Source organism: Lissotriton helveticus, chromosome 6 (genome assembly GCF_964261635.1).
Source record: "Lissotriton helveticus chromosome 6, aLisHel1.1, whole genome shotgun sequence".
NCBI classification, from domain to species: domain Eukaryota; kingdom Metazoa; phylum Chordata; class Amphibia; order Caudata; family Salamandridae; genus Lissotriton; species Lissotriton helveticus.
The window spans coordinates 1,163,257,891-1,163,280,978 of record NC_136067.1 but is presented as its reverse complement, the minus strand read 5'-3'; the positions used below and the strand labels follow the sequence as shown (position 1 = coordinate 1,163,280,978).

Here is a 23,088-nt window from a genome sequence, read left to right as displayed (position 1 = left end):
CGGATTGTTTTTCTTTTTCTTTTTTTTTTGTAGGACCTGCATGGGGTATTGTGGCTGGGAAATTCTAGTAGCGTGATACCCTCACCCGTGTCTCTTTCCCTCCTTTGTCGCACACGCTCTGTCCCCCCACCACTTTTTAATATCTATCCTAGCTTTCTCAGTGTCTCTTTACTTCTTGATCGCTCTGTCTCTTTCTATCTCTGCTCTCTCTCTTCTCCCCCTTCCTCAATGCCTCTCCCCCTTGCATTAATTTTAACGCTCCCTCTTCCAAAATGCATTATACCTCTTTACTCCGCTACCTCTTTACACACAAATCTCACTCTCACTGTTGCTCCTTCTTCCGTCTCCTACCTTTTCCCCTCACTGTTATGCACCCGCTGTCTCCTTCACAGACACCCACACATACACACCGGTTCTATCGCACTATATCTCCCTCTCGCTCGGTATGCCCCTTCGCCCTGTTGCTGCTACCTGTGTTCACACGTAGAAAGGCTGGTGTGCTTACAAGCCCTTGGCGACCCCCTCTCAGCTGGTCTGTGACCAAGCACGAGGACAAACTGCAGCTCACAGCCCACCCCTCGGGGCCTGCACCACGGTGCATTCAGTGGAATATACCGGATAAAAAGCTGAATCATGCTGTGGGGCCAGCGTGTGTTGTGTCGTCCCAGCCGTGGTCCGTGCAGTGCTTGTGGTGTAACGGAATGTGCTGCTGGTGAATCAGAGCTGTCAGCTGTCTCCTCTCAGGGAAGCACCTCTCTGGGCCGCCCCTCTCCGCGGCTCCCCTCAGGGCCGCCCCTCTACGCGGCCATTGTCTGGGTGTGTGTGTGTGTGGCTGGCTCTGGGTGTGTGTGTGTGTGGCTGGCTCTGGGTGTGTGTGTGTGGCTCTGGGTGTGTGTGTGTGTGTGTGTGGCTCTGGGTGTGTGTGTGGCTCTGGGTGTGTGTGTGTGTGTGTGTGTGTGGCTCTGGGTGGGTGTGTGTGTGGCTCTGGGTGTGTGTGTGTGTGTGTGTGTGGCTCTGGGTGAGTGTGTGGCTCTGGGTGTGTGTGTGTGGCTCTGGGTGAGTGTGTGGCTCTGGGTGTGTGTGTGTGTGTGTGTGTGTCTCTGGGTGTGTGTGTGTGTGGCTGGCTCTGGGTGTGTGTGTGTGGCTGGCTCTGGGTGTGTGTGTGTGGCTGGCTCTGGGTGTGTGTGTGTGGCTGGCTCTGGATGTGTGTGTGTGGCTCTGTGTGTTTGTGTGTGTGGCTCTGGGTGTGTGTGGCTGGCTCTGGGTGTGTGTGTGTGGCTCTGGGTGTGTGTGTGTGGCTCTGGGTATGTGTGTGTGTGTGGCTCTGGGTGTGTGTGTGTGTGTGGCTCTGGGTGTGTGTGTGTGTGTGTGGCTCTGGGTGTGTGTGTGTGTGTGGCTCTGGGTGTGTGTGTGTGGCTCTGGGTGTGTGTGTGTGTGTGGCTGGCTCTGGGTGTGTGTGTGGCTCTGGGTGTGTGTGTGTGGCTCTGGGTGTGTGTGTGTGGGTGTGTGTGTGGCTCTGGGTCTGTCACGGCTGTACCCACTTGTTATTAATGTGTTCATTCAGTTTTTATTAAGAAAATTGTTAAATAAATTTCTTGTCCGGCTGGACAAAAGACATAACACTTATCAGGTGTGTGATTATCAGCTCAGTATACCATTGTGTCCACGAATAGGGACCACTGTTTTTTGTAACACCCCTTTAAAAAAATGACATCAGTGACTTATTATGTTTGTCATGGAGAGTGACATGCTGAACTTGTACTTTCTATTCAACGCATGCCAGGTGAAGACTGGGCCAGCATGCTGCGACTGCTTCATCCCCCCAATAGGACTTGGGATAGTGAAGGGACTATGGGGATCCATTGGCGAATCTACACCCCACTTCCCCGTTGGGGGTGGGTGGTTTTACTCTCCACGACCGATACTTCTACTGTTACGAGGTATTGGGATGGGTGGGGGAGGGTTGATAGTCATGGAGTGTTGTTTTATTGTTTTAGATTGTTATGCGGCAACCAGATGCTTAGTGGATCTTTGTCCAGGTATGTCTAACACCAACACTAATTCTGTCACGACACAATGGCAACAGCACCTATAGTACACCCTCCGGGGCAGCTTCATATAGTTAGCTGGAATATCAGAGGCATACTTGACAAGATTAAGACAGGCCAAATACATTGGTGCCGATGTTGTTCTGCTGAAAGAGACACATATGTTGGGCATTAAAGCCCCCTTTATGGCCAGACATGACTTTTTCCATACAGGGTTCACCAGGGGTTCCAGAGGCGTTGCTATTTTAATTCATCGAAGAGTGCCTTTCACGTTGATAATGAAATGGCTGATACGCATGGGCGATATATCTTTATACATGGGTTGGTCGCCGGTGAGGAGGTTGTGCTTGGCAGTATATATGAAACCACTTGCCCCCTAGACAGGGCTTTGTTGACCACCTAGTGGGAATGTGGGGCGACCTGCCGGGAGGGTTGTCAATAATCGGTGGACATTGGAACAATGTCATGTCCCCAACCATCGATAGATGGCGACAGGCCAGATTGGACATAGGGACCCCCGATACTAAATTACAGACTCTAGTAAACATTTTGGGCTGGGTGGATGCCTGGCGGGTACTCAACCCCTTTGGGGCTAGTTATACTTACTATTCCCATACCCATTTTCATATTCAAGATTAGATTATATATGTATTCCTGGCACATTCATTCATAGGGTTCCCACGGCTACCTCGAGGATTGTCGGACCATTCACCGATCTCCATCCAACTTTTAATAGGTCTTGATCTGCCTCCCTACTGGTGGCGGCTCGCAACTTGGCACCTACACAACTCCATATAGCAGCACCCAGTTACATCATTCACTTACAGAATATTTCACCAATAATGTAGGGACAGTGACCTCGGCATGTACGCTCTTGGGGGGCCACAAAGCCCACACTTCGTGGTATAGATATTTGCTTTTGCTCGGCAACACGCAAAACCCATAGACAAGCCCTGATTCAATTAGAAGCACAAATTAAGAGGATGGAACAGCAGACCTGGGGCGCAGAGGGTGCCGTGGCGCGTTGTCAGGTGCGCCTACTTTCAGCAACAATACCCTAGCATGTTGGTAAAAGAGGCGCGGATGGCATGGCTTGCCACACAGAGTAGAATCTATCAGTGGGGGGACAAGTCTGGACAACTTTTGTATAAACTCTGCCAACAGACACAGGCATGTATTCCACCTCGGGGATCCGCGATTCGGCCGGGGCTACTATGACTGATCCTAAGGCACTCTCAGATAGTTTTGCAGAGTATTATCAGTCCCTTTATACAGCACGGGAGGCCCTAGATGCTTCCATCATCGACCAATTCTTCATACATCTCCCCCGTGAGCTCTCTCCGATGAAGCTCGCGACTCACTCGATGCACCACTAACACTAGAAGAACTCACCAAGGGTATAGCAGACTTGCATCCCGGAAGGCAACGGGCCTGGACGGCTTCCTGTGTGATTTCTAAAAGGCTTATACAACTCTACTAGGCCCACACTGCCTCACAGTATTAGAGGCGGCAGAGATGACACTTATGCCCTCAGATTGGCGGCATGCAGAAATAGTTGTATTGCACAAGCCAGGGCGGCTCCCGGAATTGCATGCCTCTTTAAGGCCAATATCTTTATTGAATATTGAAGCAAAACTCATAGCCAAGATGCGTGCCACTAGATTGTTGACTCTCCTCCCTGACCTTATTCACACGGACCAGGCTGGGTTTATGTCGTGACGCGCCACAAGACATTACATTCGACGAGCCCATAATACAATAGCTACAGTGGACCGACTTAGTCACCCAGCGGCTCTTTTATTGACCGATATTGACTGCACGTTCGATTCAGTCAGCTGGATATATCTGTTTATTCTTTTGCAACATCTTAATTTCGGACCTAAATTTTCATCCTAAATTCGAATGCTATATAATGGGTTGGCGGCCTCTGTGCGTATATCCGGCAGAGTATCTACCCCATTTCCTATCACCCGTGGAACGCGCCAAGGCTGTCCCTTATCTCCACTCCTATTTGCCTTGGCGGCCTTGGTTCGCATGGATGCCTTAATCAGGGGCTTCGAGGGGTCAGCAGAGGCCTCTGATAGAATTGCTCTTTACGAGGGTGACATCCTTTTTTTCCTATCAGGCCTCAGCATTTTACAGATGATGCGGATATTTGGTGAAACCTCAGGATTATTTATGAACATCTATAACTCCACTATGTGGCCCCTGTGCGGCCTCGAGTCAGATTATAGCTGAGCTTCAGATCTCTCCCAGACCTGTGAAGGTTTGAAATACTTGTTTTTTTTTGTGACAGATCAACAAGAAATATCCAGAAATATTGATACAGTCTTCGTCAGGGTTAAAAAGGAACTCAAGTCGTTGCCAGGTTTACGGCCTCTCAGCTATCGTCAAAATGATTTCTCTTTCCCAAGCTCCTCTATCAACTACATACTCCCCCCTATATTAGTCCACAGCTCTAATTCAGGCAGCTGAATGCTATGCTTAATGAGTTCCTTTGGGACAGTGGCTCGATTCGAATATCACTTCGGACTTGTTTTCACTCTACCTATTGCCAAGGCATTGCTATTGCCGATATTCAGTCGTACTATGCCACTTCCAATTTGCAGGTGCTCAACGGCTGGTGGTATTCCCCCCAGTGTGAGCCGGCGTATGCGCTAGAGCGATGGCTCCTGGGTGATGCATCACTTTCCAAATACTTATATAATCAAGGTAGCATTAAGGACCTTCCTCCGGCCACCAAGGTGGTAATAGTATTATGGCGCCAGTCGCTCCGTCACATTGGCTGGCTAAACCGTCTGACCGATGCAGCTCTGCTCTGGTGTAATCCTCTTCTTCCCCAGGTGCAGTGACTGCAGGGGTTCCGGGAATGGGCCCGAATTGGCATCTCTACTTTGGCTGATGTTCTGCAGGGCATAACCCTCAAATCCTTTTCCAGTCTTCAAAATGAATATTCCATCCGACACTCCGAGTTTTACAGGTGTCTCCAGTTTCGCCATGCCATCGCTCCCCATCTCAAGGAGATTTCTGCCCTCCCTGAATTCAATCCAATAGAGGGCAGGCTCCTCATGGGCGACCTGATAGACCACTAAAATCTCTAAAATATACCAAACATTGGTCACTCACAGCGCGTCAACATTGTTGTCCCTTGGGGAAGCCTGGCAAACAGACCTTGGTCCTCTGGACAATGATGATTGGAGGGAGGCGCTGGAGTCCCCCCGCGGGACTGCCATCTCTTCGAGATTGCGATTTATACAGCTGCAATATCAACACAGAATATATTTCACCCAATCACAGCTTTATAGAGCGGGCCTTATTGCCTCCCCACAGTCACTTCGTTGCGGAATGGAGGAAGCCACTTTTATTCTTACAGTATGGTCCTGCCTGATTCTAGATACATTTTGAAAGGGTACACGTAGGTGTTTGGATGAAATACTGGGATAGTCTGTACCAAATACACCATGCCTAGTGCTCCTACACATACCAGAAGACATTAGGGACAACAGATATAAATGACATCTGTTGTTTCTTGGCCCCACTATCGCCAAACCGGACATAGCCCGACTTTGGAAAGCACCCACCCCACCTCCATTGACTGCATGGAAGCGAGGATTTGATTTCTGCAAGGGATTGTAAGAGCCGTTTTTTAAAAGTCTGTGGGAGCCCACATAAACATATATGTATACGGCAACGCTGGGCAGATTACAGAGAAATCATTTTGACACCGCCATCTCCACTCTCATCCTCAATATAAAAGGTCTTGCCCTACAATCTAAACCTATGTTAACATACTGCTATTGTGTGTCAGTCGAAATTAGACCAGATACTTCGTTTTTGGTATCCTGGCCATGTTACAGAGATAATTCCTTAAGGTTTTGTGACGCCGCAATTATTGTATTATATATAATTTTGTTCTGTTTTTAGTATTATAATTGTTTTTTTCTTTTATATAACATACATACTGTAGCTCATGATGGTCAATATCAATTCATATATTGTATAATTACATCATTGTCGGTGGTTATCATGTAGACAAATAAAATATCAAAGTTTGTTCTTTAAAAAAAAAAGTTGGCACAAATGGCTGGTTTTTCAATTTGTTTATAGTATATCTATGGGGAAAAAAACTTGAAGGATCTACACAAATGACCCCTTGCTGAATTCAGACTTTTGTCTACTTTTCAGATATGTATAGCTTTCCGTGATCCATTATTGCTTTCACACCCATTTCTACCACTAACTGGAAGGAGGTTGAAAGCACAAAAAGTAGCAAAAATAGGCTATATTCCAGTAATATGCCAAAATTGTGTATAAAATATTGTTTTTCTGCCAAACGTCTGCCTGTCCCTGAAAGCTGGGAAACTGGTGATGTCAGCACCACAAACCTTTTGTTGATACCATTTGCATGGAAAAAACAGACCCTTTCTTCTGCAGGACTTTTTCCCCATTTAAACACCTCCCCCCACCCCAAGAAAATATTTTCTATATTTTGGCTAATTTCTGAGTCCCCTCCAGGCAAATCCACAAACCCTGGGTACCTTTAAATCCTCATGATGGGAGGAGGAGCTACGTCAGCAAACGAGATGGCTGCTTAGGCTCCCGGCTCCGCCGACCTCCGTATCCCGCCGCAATATCCTGTACATTATCCTGATTTTACGCCAAGCCTCTGTGTACATGAACTGTTCCGCACTCCGATGGTGAAATCCGGGAACTTTTATCGGCTGGTTTGACGAAGTTACATCGAGTTGACGATTGTGGCCTACTCCAGCGGTGAAGCCGGGGCCTCGAGTACTTTCACAGCCGGGCTGCAGTGCAACAACATCGGCCGGGAGACCCAGGCTGGGTCCGGTCAATCGGAGTGGAGGCTTTGTTTAAGCCCGACTTTGGCGGCGATCGTTTCTATTGCTCAGCATCGATGGAGGAGTGACTCTGCTTGCTGTTGGCTGCGGGTGGGGGGTCCCCATCCCGCGGACCCGGTATTGGGCCCGACGGGGTTCGGTGGGTCGGGGTCTCTGGCCTGCGGCCTTAACCGGGTTGACAGTGGCTGCGAATAAAGACTGGTCACCCTCCGCATCTGCACGTTCGTGATCCTGTTTGTCCCCCCTGAGGATGCCAGATTCACCCGGGGAGGGGATTGTGATTGGTGTCAGGTGTGAGATTATGGATCGAACGGTGCTTGAGCCATCGCTGAGGTCAATATTGGCAGAAATTAGGGCGTTTCATTCACATGTGGATGTCTTATTGTGCAAATTGGACACGCGCCTATCTGAGATGCCCCTGGTGGAACCGGACCCAGCCTTACTGTTGGAACAGCAATCTGCAGCCATTCAAACCACGGCCATTTTGACTCCGTGCGAGAACCCCGTGAGGAAGCAAGTATTGATACCATCGGATGGTGCCCTGGAGGAAGGTGTTCCCGAGGTAGTCAGTGTATTGCCGAACCTTCCACCACTATCGACTTTGGAGGTATCGAAAGGCATTCCCCTCCCGGAGACTTTTGTTCTTGACTTTCCATTCATTTTGTGGTCGTCTTCTCCTTTCTTGGTGACTTTACAACTCCTCGGCAAGATACGTTGGGACTGTCCATCTAGGAGGGAGAGTTCTTCTGCGTCTGAAGTTCTTGTGGACTCACTGCCTACGAGTCGCCATAGATTGATTCTTGATGACTCCCTTCTCCTCTATTACTCCTTTGTATGCCTTTGGGTCTCACTGGGGGGGGGGTTCGTGTGCTGATTCGGAAGGGCCAAGGTTAAGATCAACTAGGTCAGGACCGGTTGGAGTGGCTTTTACGGGTGTTCGACCTGCAACTGTTTGATCTAAAAGGCTGGGCGGTGTATTACGGTACCCCCTAATTTTTTCTATAAGTGTTGTCATACGTTGGTCTTTTAGTGATAGGGGGTGTCTGTTTCTGGCGGGGGGACTAAAGGGGCTGGGAGCCCAAACGGATAAGCCCTCCTCCACTCTTTTTCCTACTTTTAGGGTTTTAGTTATTAGGGGCGACAGGCACGCTGCTAGGGGGGTTAGGCTGTAGCCATTTGCAGGGGTGCAGGGTGGGGGGTTGGAAAGGGTTTTTTATTTTGCCTTTTTTTTATTTCTATGGCCTTTTTGTTTCCTTCCCTTTCTTTTCCTTAAAGGATCAGTATAACTTGTGAATCATTCGGATTCTTATCGTGTACTTGTATTAAGTGCTTATGCTTTTTATGATATCCTGATTCCCGGGTGGGCAGGCCCTGAGAACTGGCGCTCAACATTGATTGTATATTGTATTGTCGTTTGCATCGATCCATATGCTTTGGCGCCAATGTTCCATTATAGCGGTTCTTGCGTGCATATCCTGTCTCTTGCCCTGTCCCCCGTATTCTTCTGTTTGATTGTATGGCACCTGATCCTTTCTTAAATAATATAAAATGGAACCTCTGTCTCATCCTGGGACTCAGTTGTGCATTCTAATACAAGCTCTATCCTGAATTGCCGCCGGACCTCAGGGTTGTCGGCTGATGAGCTGTGTCGTACTGTGATATAGGGGGTCTTAATTTTGTTTAGCGGCCGGCCCCTGCGGTTGTAGGCCCATGCTTGTATTTTTATTGAATGCTACAATAAAGGTTTTAAAAAAAAAAAATCCTCATGATGTTGTAAGAAAAGGATGCAAATTTGCTGTGGATTCCTTATGTGGACAAAAAGTTACAGGGGCCTAAGCGTGAACTACCCCAAATAGCCAAAAAATAGGCTTAGCACAGGGGGAAAGGCATAGCAGTGAAAAGGTTAATGTTATCTGATTTACATACATGTTTGTATCTGGCTTGTGTGTTTTTTCTGGTGCAGTTCAATTGCGGGAAAAAAAATTTCTTTGATGTATTTTAGTTTTTTATTCTGCTGTCTTTTATGTTTTTTTTTTTTTTAAACCGAATAAAGATGTACTTACCTACAACAGTCCTTTGCTAAAAAACTAAATGTAATGCCCTGTTTGATATTTCTAATGTTGTCCTCTAAAAACTCATCTCCAAAATATTTTTTTCTGAAGTCTAAAAGAGCTGGGCAAATAAAGTTCAAATGTTCAATCGAGTCATTCTTGAACCCACAGTGTTAACAATTTAATAACAGTGGTTGCTGCTGCAAAAAAAAAGTTGTGGGGCACATAAAAAAACCATTCAACACTATAAAAATAAACTTACCTTACTTGATGATCTTCTGCTGCACACTTCCGCTGCAAAAACACCTGAGGTTCCTCCTGCCTCGCACTGCATTCTGGACAGTTCTATCCGAGCCAATCCAAGCACAGCTGGCCTGCTGCATACAAACCTAAACAGCATAAAAACAGTGCCAGGATTGACTGGAGCAGGCAAACACAGTGCTTCATTGGCACCTTTGGTACTGTGCCTTTGCTTCTCAGCTGCCTTTCAGCTGTTGATTGCATAAGCCTGAACTGCGCCTGTCAGGCCGGCCCCAGTGAAAACACCAGCCAATCTGACGTGCAGTTCAGTTAACACAGCCTCAGGTCGTCCCACTGAACTGCTGCAATGCTGGGAGAGAGAGTTCCGTCATAGCTCCACCATTAAACATGTGAGTACAAGGAAAGGTGTGCATGGGAAAATGTGTGACTGTCTGTGATGCAGTGGGTTTCAGTGGGGGTGGTCGGTGGTCAATGCCCCCACACCCCTATGGAAGTTTAAGTTTAAGTTTAAAATATTTATTGAGCGCAACATACACCTGGGCGGTTTCTTGGCGCTAAAGTAAAAGGCAATCAACTGAGCGGGAACAGTAACTAAGACGGCAGCTGGAAAAATAGTCAGATTACTAGGGATGAGCCTGAGGAAATAGGAAAGTCTTCAGGGCTTTGCGGAAGGCGGAGTAATCAGTGAGGGACCTAAGATAAAAAGGGAGAGAGTTCCAGAACATGGGGGCAAGAGTGGAAAATTTTGTGCCACCCTGTTTCTTTTTCCGGTAACGGGGCACAGCTAAAAGAAGTTGTGCCGAAGAACGGAGGTCTCTGCCAGGGACATAGGCCTTAATGGCCGAAGATATGAATAGAGGGGCCAGGCCAGTCCTGGCCTGGAACGCCATGCAGCCTAGTTTAAATAGGGCACGTTCCCGCACCGGGAGCCAGTGAAGGGTCTTCAGGAGGGGAGAGGTGTGGTGGAATTTAGGAAGACCAAAGGCAAGGCGAGCAGCCTGGTTTTGCACTAATTGCAATTTCCGGAGACTGTACTGAGGGATGCCATTGTACAGAATGTTCCCGTAGTCCAGGCGGGACAGGGCCAGTGCGGACAGAATGAGCTTAAGTGCAGGGAAAGAAAAGAAGCGGGAGATAGAACGAATAATACGAAGAGTAAGAAAGCAAGAAGAAACCACAGAGCCAATCTGGGAGTGCATAGTAAGTTGATTGTTTAACTTAATACCGAGAGTCTTAACAGAGGAAACAGGGATGGGAGGAGAACCAAAAGAAGGGGGCCAGAAAAGAGAGTTCCAGGGACTGGAGCAACCACCCGTCACCACAAGCTCCGTTTTATCGGGATTGAGTTTCAGGTGGTTGAAGTTCATCCAGTCCCTGATGAAAGATAGAGTAGATTGGAAATTTGAGATAGAGTCAGGAGTAGGAGAAAGATTAAAGATGAGCTGGAGGTCATCGGCATAGTTATATACCGAGACCTCCAGTTGCTGTAGAGCAAAGATGAGCGGAGCGATATAAAGATTAAAGAGTAAAGGAGAGAGAGAAGAACCCTGGGGAACACCGCACTGGACCTGGCAGGGGGTAGATGAAAACTCCCCAAGATGGACCGCCTGGGTCCGGTCCCTCAGAAAGGACGAGAGCCAAATGAGGGCTGATCCTCCTATGCCCGCCGCCTTGACACGGGAAAGCAAGATGGAGTGATCCACCGTGTCGAAAGCGGCGGACAAATCAAGAAGGACCAGCGCCTGAGATCTACCGGCGTCCATACCCTCTCTGAGGGTGTCTGATACTGACACCACCACTGACTCTGTCGAGTGCCTAGGCCGAAATCCCGCCTGACATGGAGCCAACCTCCCATTCTCCTCGGCAAAGGAGCTGAGTGCAGATGTAACGTGCCGCTCCAGCACCTTCGCCAGAAAAGGGAGAAGGGAAATGGGGCGATAGTTAGCCATCACGGAGGGGTCGGCTCCCGGCTTCTTCAGTATAGGGACGATAGAAGCGGCTTTTAGCAGTGGAGTGACAACCCCTCGTGCCAGTGAATCATTAAGGAAGCCCAGAGGGGGCGCCGGGCAGGCAGTATAAATCTGCCGCAAGATGTGAGCCGGGCATTTATCGAATGGGGAGCCGGACTTAATTTTAGAGAGGAGGGACAAAAAGAGTTCTTCAGAAAGAAGAGGAAGAGAATTAAAAGTAGCTGGGGGCAGGTGAGGGGGGGAATCGACAAAAGAAGGAGAAGAGGGGGGAATATTAGATTTAATTGTCGTGATTTTATCAACAAAATAGAGATTCAATGAATCGCAGAGTTTCTGGGAGGGAGGGGGCTTGAGTGTGGTCCGGTCGGAGAACGCCAAATCCTGGGTAATGGCGAAGATCTCCTTAGGTTGATTCACGGCAGCTAGAATTTTCGCCGAAAAGTATGCTTTCTTGGCCTCCGTAATTTTTTGTTTGTAGGTCCCCAGGAGGTGAACGTAGCGGGCCCTGGTATTCGGGGAATAATCCAGTCTCCATTTGCGTTCAGCCCTTCGCAGCATAAGCTTCTGTTCCTTCAGCTCGGTGTTGAACCACCGATTGGCGTCTTTAGGGCGCCTAATCGAGGTACGCCGAAGAGGAGCTAAATGATCGCTTCCTTCCGTAAGCCATAAGTCAATGGCTTTTGCTTGGGCTGCGGAATCTAATCCCGGAAGAACTGCCACTGTTCATTGAGCAATGAGCATTCTATGCACCCTTGATTTAAAAAATGTAAATATAAAAGAGGATTAAGATCAGGTACTTTTTTTCGTAAGCAGGCTCAACAAAGGAAGACAAGAGGCCCTGTTTGACACTATAATAAGAATCCTGTAGAATAGCGTGTTGCGCTTAACTTGATTATGATCAGCAGGTTTTGAAAATTTTCATTAAAATCTTTTCTTTTATTTAGCAAATTATATTAAGAATATAATGATGGCAACCTAGGGACCTGGTGGTATTCACAATCTTTGGTGAGGTGGGCTGTTGCACGATATATATGCCGAGCTGATGGCTTAAATAAAGAAAAGCAGCATTTTACCCTATTTAAAGTGTTTACCACTGTAACTCCCAAAGAGCTGCTTACTTGTAGCTCTGAGAAAAGAGGATGTCCAGCTCAAGTAAATTATGTTTTCTTTTCTCCACAGACTGGATTATGTGGCAACCTGATTGTGCTCTCGGTTCTTTACAAAGGTGGATTATTGATGAGCAGCGCTCATATGACTGTGGGTGAACTCTCCTCCTTTCTAATGTATGCCTTCTGGGTAGGAGTGAGTATCGGAGGTATGTCACCAATATATATGTATTCATGGATGCAGGTTCCGTGCAGGGTGGATTTTGCAAAATCGTCACCAATCTTTTTGGATGCATGTCCCGTACAAGGTGGATTTTGCAAAATCGGAGAGTTTGTAATCATCATACTGTTTGTATTATGGATAGCAGCAGAGCTAATCACTGCTTCTTAAAAGATGTTTGGGCTGTGTACCAGGCTGGGCTCGTATATATTTAATCAGCATAAAAGGGCTACGTACGTTTTTATTTGCATTTCTGCATTGGCGGAAAATTGTTAGTATTCTAAATGGGATGTTTATGCGACATCGTTTGGTTTTTGCTAGAAAGATGTCTGAATTTTGTAGTTTCTGCAACTGATTTGTTTAAGAATACATGGGTGTCATCCACACCTTATTTTAAAGAAAACTGACATTTGACAGTTGGTTTGGTGCTTAAAAATATTGCAGACCTATATGAGCTTAAAGGATAAGAGCGGAACAAAGATTTTTGTCCTTCTATGACTTCAATGTAGGAATTATATTGCTCGTCATACTGAACAGAAATGACCGGTCCTCTGTGTGTGTGTTGCTGTACTAGTAACTAAGAAAACAACAGGACTCATGCAAAAAGTGAATGAGTTCCAACTGGCTGAGATATTCCCATCAGCCCACCCTTCTGGCGGAATCTCATCATGTGGGATTTGTTAATCCATCCAAAAAGCCGCCCAAACCATGAAATGACGGTGCGGATATGGATGTGAAACAGAAACTATAGCCAGAATATTACTCAGAGGGTAATGCTAAAGGTGTGTGGTGCAGTGCTCTAGTGAAGTGAAAATTAAAATTAACGACTTAGACAAAAAATATGTTTAATGAGCATTGTCTAAGTGTCAGAGTTAAAACCACGCCAGGTAGTCTGAATGTATAACTACACTATGGCGATGTGCAGGGCGGTCAACATGTTTCAGCCAAATGGAAACTCTATCCGGCTTTCGTCAGGACCTTGATGATAATAAGCTACTGCAACATATAAAAAACGTGAAATGTGCAAAAATTATATATAACCATAATAGTGTTTTACTATATATGAAATGCTTATATCTACCAGGAACTTGGAGCCCCAATGTGCACTGGAAGAAGTAAATTAGTCTTTATCCTGTTGAAGAAAACATACAAAAACAGACACATATTTACATGTTTATATATCCACATATTTACAAAGAAACTGTACAGACAACATACTAGCATAAGTATATTATACTCAGCTTGTTCATGAGCATACTAACTCTATCACAGAAAGAAGGACCTCTCTGTAATACTCACCCAGCATTGCGTGGGAGACGACCTCACCTCACCCGGCAACAGTTCCTGGTAGATATAAGCATTTCATATATAGTAAAACACTATTATGGTTATATATAATTTTTGCACATTTCACGTTTTTTATACGTTGCAGTAGCTTATCATCAAGGTCCTGACGAAAGCCGGATAGAGTTTCCATTTGGCTGAAACATGTTGACCGTCCTGCACAGCGCCATAGTGTAGTTATACATTCAGACTACCTGGCGTGGTTTTAACTTTGACAGTTAGACAATGCTCATTAAACATATTTTTTGTCAAAGTCGTTAATTTTAATTTTCACTTCACTAGAGCACTGCACCACACACCTTTAGCATTACCCTCTGAGTAACATTCTGGCTAGAGTTTCTGTTTCACATCCATATCCGCACCGTCATTTGATGGTTTGGGCGGCTTTTTGGATGGATTAACAAATCCCACATGAGGAGATTCCGCCAGAAGGGTGGGCTGATGGGAATATCTCAGCCAGTTGGAACTCCTTCACTTTTTGCATGAGTCCTGTTGTTTTCTTAGTTACTAGTACAGCAACACACACAGAGGACCGGTCATTTCTGTTCAGTACGACGAGATTATAATGTAGGGAAGTGAGATGACAGGTCGTTAAATATATTCCCTTGACCCTCTTAAAAATTTAATCTTTTGGAATTATATTGCTATCATTGGCAGCAAATAACCCTCAGGGATGTAAGTTAAGAATAAAGACAGTCCAAACAAACTATGCTAGTTTCAGTCCGATTACTCAGATCAAAGGAGTCAAAACCAAATTACTATAGTAGCAAGCAAGAAACAACTAGCAAATTTGTGTTAAAGTATAGGAAGGAATAATAATAAGCCACATTTGTAAAGCGCGAACAATCACCCGTAAGGGTCTCTAGGCGCTGGGGGCCGTCGGGAAGATTAAGCAAGCTATTGCGCAGAGTCGCATGGTGCTGGGCTAATCTGCCGCCGGCACCGGGGATCTAACCGTGATCCCCAGGATTCCGGAGTCAGTCGCCCTGGCCGCGGCGCCACACCTCTTCATTTCTCACTCAAGGCTCTGCAGGCAAGACGGCCCTCACTTCAAAAGTAAGAAGTATTTGGACACCATTTGTGTACAGAGTGAACGTTAAAGACCGCATCCTGCCATTCTTTGGAGAATTAACCAGGTGTGTTTATTTTATTATTATTATTTTTTTCTCTTTTTTTATGTCCTCATTTGCCTCTCTTCACCCTTCTCTCTTACGGTTGCGCCTCAGGGTGTTTTCATCTCATATAATAGGAAATTCTTTTACCCTTTTGGAGGGGAGTACACTCCCTTACCTAGCCTTCGTAGAGCAAAATTTCCACAGAGATTTCAGAGAAGCTTAATCATGGGACTTACTAACACCCTTACCTTAAATTTTTCACCCATACCCTTCACCCATAATGATTTAAAAAGGGGGTCCAGAATTTATATCTCTTCTCATGCTGGCCACTCATATCCAACTTTGCCACCGCCCTCATAGCCCAAATCCAAGCTAAGCTTGTCGGGGAATCAGCAGAGACCCATAGCTTACATATTTCCCTTCGGGCCAACAGAATAGCATAGAACACCAACTTAGCATTATCATCCACGCCCCTACTTGAATATCTAGCCTGCCAGTGATGACAAGTTCAGGGCTTACCTCGAAATCCTGGGTCAGTACCGTAGACAAGCATATACTCACATCTCCCCAGAAACCTTTTATCGCCGGGCATGTAACAAACATGTGCATATCGTCCTCATTTGGGCTGGTACATTTAGGGCATCTCACCAACCCACCGTTTTTGAATTTAGCCAGCTTCTTTGGAGACCAATACGCCCTGTGGAGAGTGAACAAGTGGTTCCTTCTTAAATTTGCAGGTTTTACCACCTTATATAGAATCAACATAGTTACTTGCCAGTAGTCTTCTGTAGCAATCCTTGGCAAGCACTCTCCCCACAGGCGATCCGGCAATGTAAATGGTCCATCCTCCATTTCAATAATTGCCCAGTACCAGCTCGCCACTTCTTTCTTTATCGGGGCCTCTTCCGCCAGCTTCTCCTCGAACTCATTATATACCCCTATTAGATTGTCTTTCCCCACCGCCCAGCTTTGTATTTGGAGGTATTTAAATTTCGAAAAGTGGTGCCCCCATTTTTGTTCGCAATATGACCACGGCAATAAACTCCGGTCCATAAAAAGATCCCCTCAGCATTGAGGACCTTCTACTCTTAACCCTCTTGCCAACGCATCCTCTGTCCAGCTTGGAGCACCTGGTGACTCCCAAATCGGTGCTCTAGCGCTAAAGTATGGTATTCTTGTGGCCCTCCTGATTCTATACCAGAGCATTGCCAAATCCTTCAAAATTTTCAGTCTCACTCTTTTGAAGTATTTTGGGTCCGAAAATTTGTACATAAACCCATGTTTAATACTCTCGGCTCTTAGCATCACAGATAATAGTTCCCCGACCACCGAACTTCCTGGAGTTCCCAAAAGCATTCTGCAATTTTTGAGCACAAAGGCCCAAGCATATATCTGGAAGTCCGGTGCAGCCAATCCTCCTTTCAAAAGTTTTCTCCTGATTTTCTTCCAGGACAAGCGCGATCCCTTGGCCGCCCAAATAAAAGACCCAATCTCACTCTGCAATCGTGCAAAACCCTCTTTCTCAAACATAAGAGGTAACGTATCAAATAAGAAGGTTATCTTAGGCAGCGCCATCATTTTCACAAGATTCACCCGTCCGTAGAGCGTTAAAGGCAGGTGGGCCCACCCCCTCAAGGCCAGAGATATTTCCTTCCTAACTTTAGCAAAGTTGACCGTAGTGATGTCTTTTATATCTTGAGTAATTTGGACACCTAAGTATCTTATTTCTTTTTTACAAACTATACCCTCCGCTACCAAATTCCACGTCATAATTTCTGTTTTATCAGCATTTAGCTGATATCCTGAAACTTCGCCAAATTTCTTCATTAAGAGGCCTATAGTGTCCAGTGTTTGATGTAAATTTGATGTTAGGATGACTATATCGTCTGAATATAGCCCGATCTTTCTGACCCAACCCTGGCATTCAAAAGGGGGGATCCCACCTGCCTCTCTGATTTTACAAGCTAAGGGCTCGATATACAAATCAAACAAAAGGGGGGATAAGGGGCAGCCCTGCCTTGTGCCTCTCATTACTCTTATTGGCTTTGTTAGTTCCCCATTAACTAAGACTCTCGATGTAGGTGACTGATATATTCGAGCCAAAGCCCCACCAAAGTTGACCCCCAATCTTAAATGTACTATCAAAGCCTTCAAAAACTCCCAGTTCACACGGTCAAATGCCTTAGCGGCGTCAAGAGCAACAACCGCCAGAGGGAGGCTGTATGTACCTGCAAGGTCTATGCTTCCTATCAAAGAGAATATTAGCCCCCTTAAATACCTGCCCTTGATGAATCCTCTCTGGTCTTCGTGGATAAGGTGGGGGGCTATCCTAGCAAGCCTATCTGCCATGATCTTAGTAAACAACTTATAATCACTGTTCAAAAGTGATATAGGCCTGTATGAGTCCAGGTACTTTGGTGATTTTCCAGGTTTAAGAATAACAATAATATTTGCCTCATTCCATGATGTGGGAAGGGTCGCCTTACCTAAGAAAACCTCATTAAAAACTTTACTCATTAAAGGCAGCAAACTCCCCCCTAAAACCTTATAAACCTCCACCGGTAGTCCATCCGGGCCTGGTGCTTTCCCTTTCTTGGCCTGCTTAACAACTTTCTCCACTTCCCCCTGGCCAATTTCTTAGTTCAACAGCTCTTGCATTTCTTCTGTCACTGGGGCTAAAGCTTTTATCCATTTTTCTATTTCATACTTATCGGGAGCAAGATCTTCCCTTTATACCTCCTCGAAGTGTCTATAGAAGGCTTCAACTATCTCTTTAGTCTCTGTCACTACACGGCCTGAGTCCCCATCTTTTATTTCTTTAATCATATTTCTTATCCGATCCCTCCTGGCTTTCCACGCTAGTAGTTTACTAGTGCCTTCTCCATATTCAAAGTGCATCAGATTAGAGGCCTCCCATCTTTCTTTCACCCTTCTGTTAACCACTGTGACTACCTCTTCTTTCAATTGCTCCAGTTCTTGCACAGTTTTTTCCTTCACCAGAGGGTCCCCTAAATTCACCATTACTGCCTCCTTCTGACGAATCTCCTTTTCTAGAACCTCTATCTTATTAAAATAAGCTCTTCTTTTCTTTGCCCCCAAAGCTCCCAATCTGCCCCGGAGAAAAGCTTTAGCCGCCTCCCAAACAATGTCTATCCTTGCTGAACCCACATTTTGCTCCACAAATGCGTCAACTTCCTGCCTGAGGATTTCCATAGCCTCATAGTCATACAAAACAGTACGGTCCAGTCTCCAAACTGGAACTGATTCAATAGATTCTATTTTAAGCTCCAAAATGACCGCTGAATGATCTGATAGATGTACCCCCACATGCATTATCTGATTCACTTTATCTGTAAGTCTTCGGTCTATTAGAAAGTAATCAATCCGAGACCTGTGGTTATACTTTTTATTATAGTACGTATAACCTAATGCCTGCCCTGCCCTTAGTCTCCACACATCACTTAGACCGAACTGCTCTATCAGGCCCTTTACTCTGAGTGACATTTTACTATTAACCAGGGCCCTGCTGTTAGCTGATCTATCCAGTTTTTTATCCAGCACCGTGTTAAAGTCACCAGCTAAAACAATGAACCCTGTCAGACCCATCATTTCTTTGATTAATTCATCTAGGGGGCCCACATCATCTTGGTTTGGACCGTAGTACCCTATAATATTATACATATGACCATTTATCCTCAAATTCACAATTAGCCACCTTCCTTTGATATCGGCCATATTTCCCTCAACAAGACAATCTAACCCTTGCCTGACCAGGATAACAATGCCTTTAGTCACCGCCATTTGTGGAGTATAAAATGCATGCTTTAACCATCGCTGTGAGCCTACATATTTCTTACATTCTGCTCCCGTTAAATGCGTTTCTTGCAAGATCATAATTTGAACCGAGAGATCTCTCAAATATTTCATAATCCTATCCCTTCTAGCTTTAACCCGAAGGCCGTTTACATTCCAAGACAACCAGGTTAATACCTTAACTTTACCCTCCACCATCCCACAACTTCCCGCTACTTTTCAACACCCAGATGAAAAAATGGCTTATGAGAACAAATTTTATCTTTTTTCCCGTCCCTACCCCGTGACCCTTCCCTCCTACCCTCATTTTTCCCCCACCCTCCCTCTCTTTCTCCCCCTCCCACCCTCCCCGGAAAACCCAACCATCTCCCTTAGACCCATCCAGGTGTGTTTGTCATAAACCTGCCAAAAAGCCAACACCACTAGAATCGAGGATAATTTCTTGGGCAAGGAAAATCTGATATAGAGCTGCTACTGTGCATATTATTCTTTTTTTTTTAAAATATATTTTTATTGCATTTTCAAAACAAAAGGAAAAACAAAAACATAATAAGCATGTCACATCCGGATAGCCATCACCTCCTACCCTCCATCCACCCTCCTCCCACCTTCCATCCACCCTCCTCCCACCTACTCCCGGACCCCACTGAATAAGGCAATACAGTTATATTAAAAATCTCATCCTTCAGCTCAAGGAATTGCTGCCCTTGGGTCTCTCGTATGCACAGCAAAACACCTCGTGGAACCCACCCTATTCTTTCAAAGTCCCCCATCTAAGCCGTAGAAGCATCTCCATTTCCCCCACACTCTATGAAACTTCTTCGGGCAGCCTCTTGCTTTAGAAGTAACTCTTTCCGCCGCCATATATATGTCCATACCCTTCCTCCAGTCTGCAATTCTCGGCGGGTTCGGGGCTCCCCATTCCTCCACATCCCTCTTGGCCACCACTACGCTAGCGCCAAAAAAATTAAATCAGGTCGGGACAGGTCCACCTCGGTCATTATCCCCAATAAGATCAGCTTAGGCTCCAGCGGTATGGCCACTCCTAGTATCTCACCAAGTTCTCTCAATATTCTCGCCCAGTAACTCTGGAGGACTCCGCATTCCCAGATGGTGTGATAAAAGTCACCCTCTACATGGCCACACCTCAGGCAACATGGGTCGGCTGCCCGCCCCATCCGGTGTAAACAGTGTCTGTCATAATAGGCTCTGTGTAGAATTTTGAATTGAATGAGTCGTAGACGGGATTTTATGGCCACCTCCCTAGGATGCATCAATGCAGTCTCCCAATCGAGCGTGTCCATCTCCCCTAGGTTCGACTCCCACAAATAGTTTTCAGTGTCGCCAGGCCGTCCGGCATGTTGTTGAGAAGAGTTTTATAGGTCAGGGAAACTACTTTGGCCTGCACCTGCTCCTGTAGCAGGCGGCCCTCTAGAGGGGCGTATTCCGGCAATGACTCCGAGAGCGCCCCCTCCGCCTGTCACGCATGGCGCAGTTGCGCATATTTAAAAAATTGAGAACGGTGTAACCCGTATTCTAACCACAATTCCCGGAAGGACTTCAGGGCTCCCCGTCTCTGCAGGTCCCCCAAAACCGAGATTCCTATGTCATCCCACTGTCTGAAGCCTTTCATCTTGTGCAATTCCTTCAGCCAAGCGCACTGCCAAATGGGGGTTTGTACCGAAGGCTTGTGACGCCAGCCGATCCGTCGCGTCGCCCTATCCCATAACTCCACAGTCACCCTAGTCGCTGATAGCAGTACGGTTTTCCCTTTCCCTCCATACAAATAATGTAAGCATGTACGACGGCCCAATTTCTCCCGTTCCAGTCTATACGTGGGGTGATCCGCCGGGGCATGAATCCAGTCATTAATCGGGGAAAGGTGTTCTGCCCAATAGTACGCCTCAATGTTAGGGAGGGAAATCCCTCCTTTATGTTGGTTTCTCTGTAACGTCTCTAGCGCAATTCTCGGCTGCTTCCCTAACCAAATCAATTCTCTAAGTCCCTCGTTCAGCTCCTTAAAAACCTGACGTGGGAGAGGAAAGTATTCATTTTGCAGCGTATATAAGAGCCTCGGCAAAGTGATCATTTTATACATCTCCGCCAGACCTAACATTGTAAGTGGGAGGGTCCTCCACCTAGCCGCATCTTCCTTAAAATTCTGGAGTACTCGTTGTATGTTCTTTTTGTACGAAACAGAACTATTGTATTATGTAGATTCCTAAATATAGGAATCCTTCGGTCGTCACCCGTAACGCCTCAGGTAATGCCGGCCCTAGGCTACCGTCCCCCGGGTTGTACAGGACCGATTTGTGCAAATTGATGGTGTAGCCCGACAACGACCCATAACGATTCAGTAGGGAGAATAGACGCGGTATCGAGACCTCCGGAGAGGTAACATATAGCAGGATGTCGTCCGCGTAAAGCGATATTTTCTCCTCATACCCTCCATCCTGTTGGAATCCAAACCCAGCTATCTGCCTGTCTTGTCGGACCTCGCACGCTACTATTTCAATGGTGAGGGCGAACATCAGCGGGGACAGGGGGCAGCCCTGACGGGTCCCTCTCCTTATGGGAAAGTCCCCGGAGAACACCCCATTGACCTTGACCCTCGCCTGTGGATCCGTATAGAGAAGCGTGATCCACCTCCGAAACTTCGGGCCAAACCCAAACTTTATCAATGCACTGTCGAGGAAGGGCCAATGTACCGCATCAAACACTTTCTCAGCGTCTAGGGAGAGAAAGACATGGGGTTCCTCACGCACTCCTACCTCCATTAACCAGTTGTGCGTCCTCCGTAAGTTATGCCTAGTCGCTCTGTCCGGCAAGAAACTAGTTTGATCCAGATGAATCAGGCCTGTAATTACCCGTCGTAGACGGAGGGCCAGGATTGTGGCTAATAGCTTAGTCTCCACGTTCAACAGCGATATGGGGCGGTACGACGGGCACTCCTCCGGTCCAGAATGCGTGCCTCAAGTTCCCTGAGGTCCCTCTGCTGCTTCCTCCTGTCCTCTGCTATCCTACTTTGTATTCTATCACGGAGAACCACTTTCAGGGCCTCCCATATCGTCACCCCCGACTGAACCGAGCCTAGATTATCCGCCAGGTAGACCTTTACGTCCGCCCGGAATCCTTGCAACAAGTCCCTGTCCTTCAGATCCCACGCTGCCAGTCTCCACTTACCGGCTTTCGCCCCTATTTTCGCTCCGAACGTTACCAGCAGCGGCGAGTGGTCCGAGATGCCACGTGCCAGGAACTCTGCCCGACTCGCCAAATCCAGCACACGGCAAGGCAGAAAGACATAATCCAATCTAGAATAGACTTTATGTGCTCCATAAAAATAAGAGTACATCCTAGTCTCTGGGTGGAGCCATCTCCAGGCGTCCGTCCGCCCTATCATGTCACTGAAGCATGCCAATGGGGACTGTGTTGAGGAGTGCAGTTGTTCCCCGGACCTATCCATCAAGGGGTGAACCACATCATTGAAATCTCCACCCACCAAATGCAGGGCGTCCGGTGTGTTCAGGATAATATCCGCCACTCTCTCAAGGGTTCTGGCCTGCAGTCTAGGGGGCGCATATACCGAAACCACTGTCAACTTCTGGTGTTTCCATGTCCCTGTCATGCCTAGAAAAGTAGCTTGCGGGTCTGTCCAGGTGTCAGTGATCAGGAGAGGGGGGGACTTCCTAGCTAGTATGGCCACCCCTCTGGAGCCCGTAGTGTACCCCGCATGGGCCAACACCTTGTATGCCCCTCTAGCCAAGAAACCGCAGCGTGTTCCCTGCAGATGTGTCTCCTGCAGTAGCACTATGTCCGGAGCCACCCTCTTGACTAAAGCCATGACCAGCCCCCTTTTAATCTTAGTGCCCAGGCCTTTCACATTCCAAGTAAGAATTTTGAGTTGTCCACACCCCCGCACTCCGCCCTCGGAATCACCCACCTCCTCAGAAGACATCAAACTGGTACAAGACATATCTCAACAGGTCCCCAATGGAGGGCCTACAGATGCAATGAACCATCCTGTGTGTAGCATGCTTAAATAGAATAACCAAAACCCCAAATTCTTTTCCGCCAAAATCCATCCTCCCCCCCCCCCCCCCCCTTCCCCACCCCCCTCAACTCATGCGTCCCAGGAACTCCCATCCCCCCCCCCCCTCTGTCCAGACCCATTGCCATCCTAGTGATAGAGATACAGCTGTTCAGGTGAAGGAGGTCTGTCGCCCACCCTTTCTCTTCCCCTCTACAACCCTACCCGCGTCACCACAAAGAAACCACAAATCAATAAAAAAGAAGAAACACTA

The 23,088-nt window shown here is 46.8% G+C and overlaps 1 protein-coding gene across 2 annotated transcripts in view; it reads left to right on the top strand.

The window, feature by feature from the left end:
• Nucleotides 1–23,088, top strand: part of ABCB10 (ATP binding cassette subfamily B member 10) — an 878,274-nt gene that overhangs the window by 420,092 nt on the left and 435,094 nt on the right. For both annotated transcript variants that reach the window (XM_078648832.1, XM_078648833.1), the window contains exon 6: nt 12,369–12,504. In XM_078648832.1, coding sequence (XP_078504958.1) covers nt 12,369–12,504 — 136 coding nt within the window. The remainder of the gene's footprint in view (nt 1–12,368; nt 12,505–23,088) is intronic.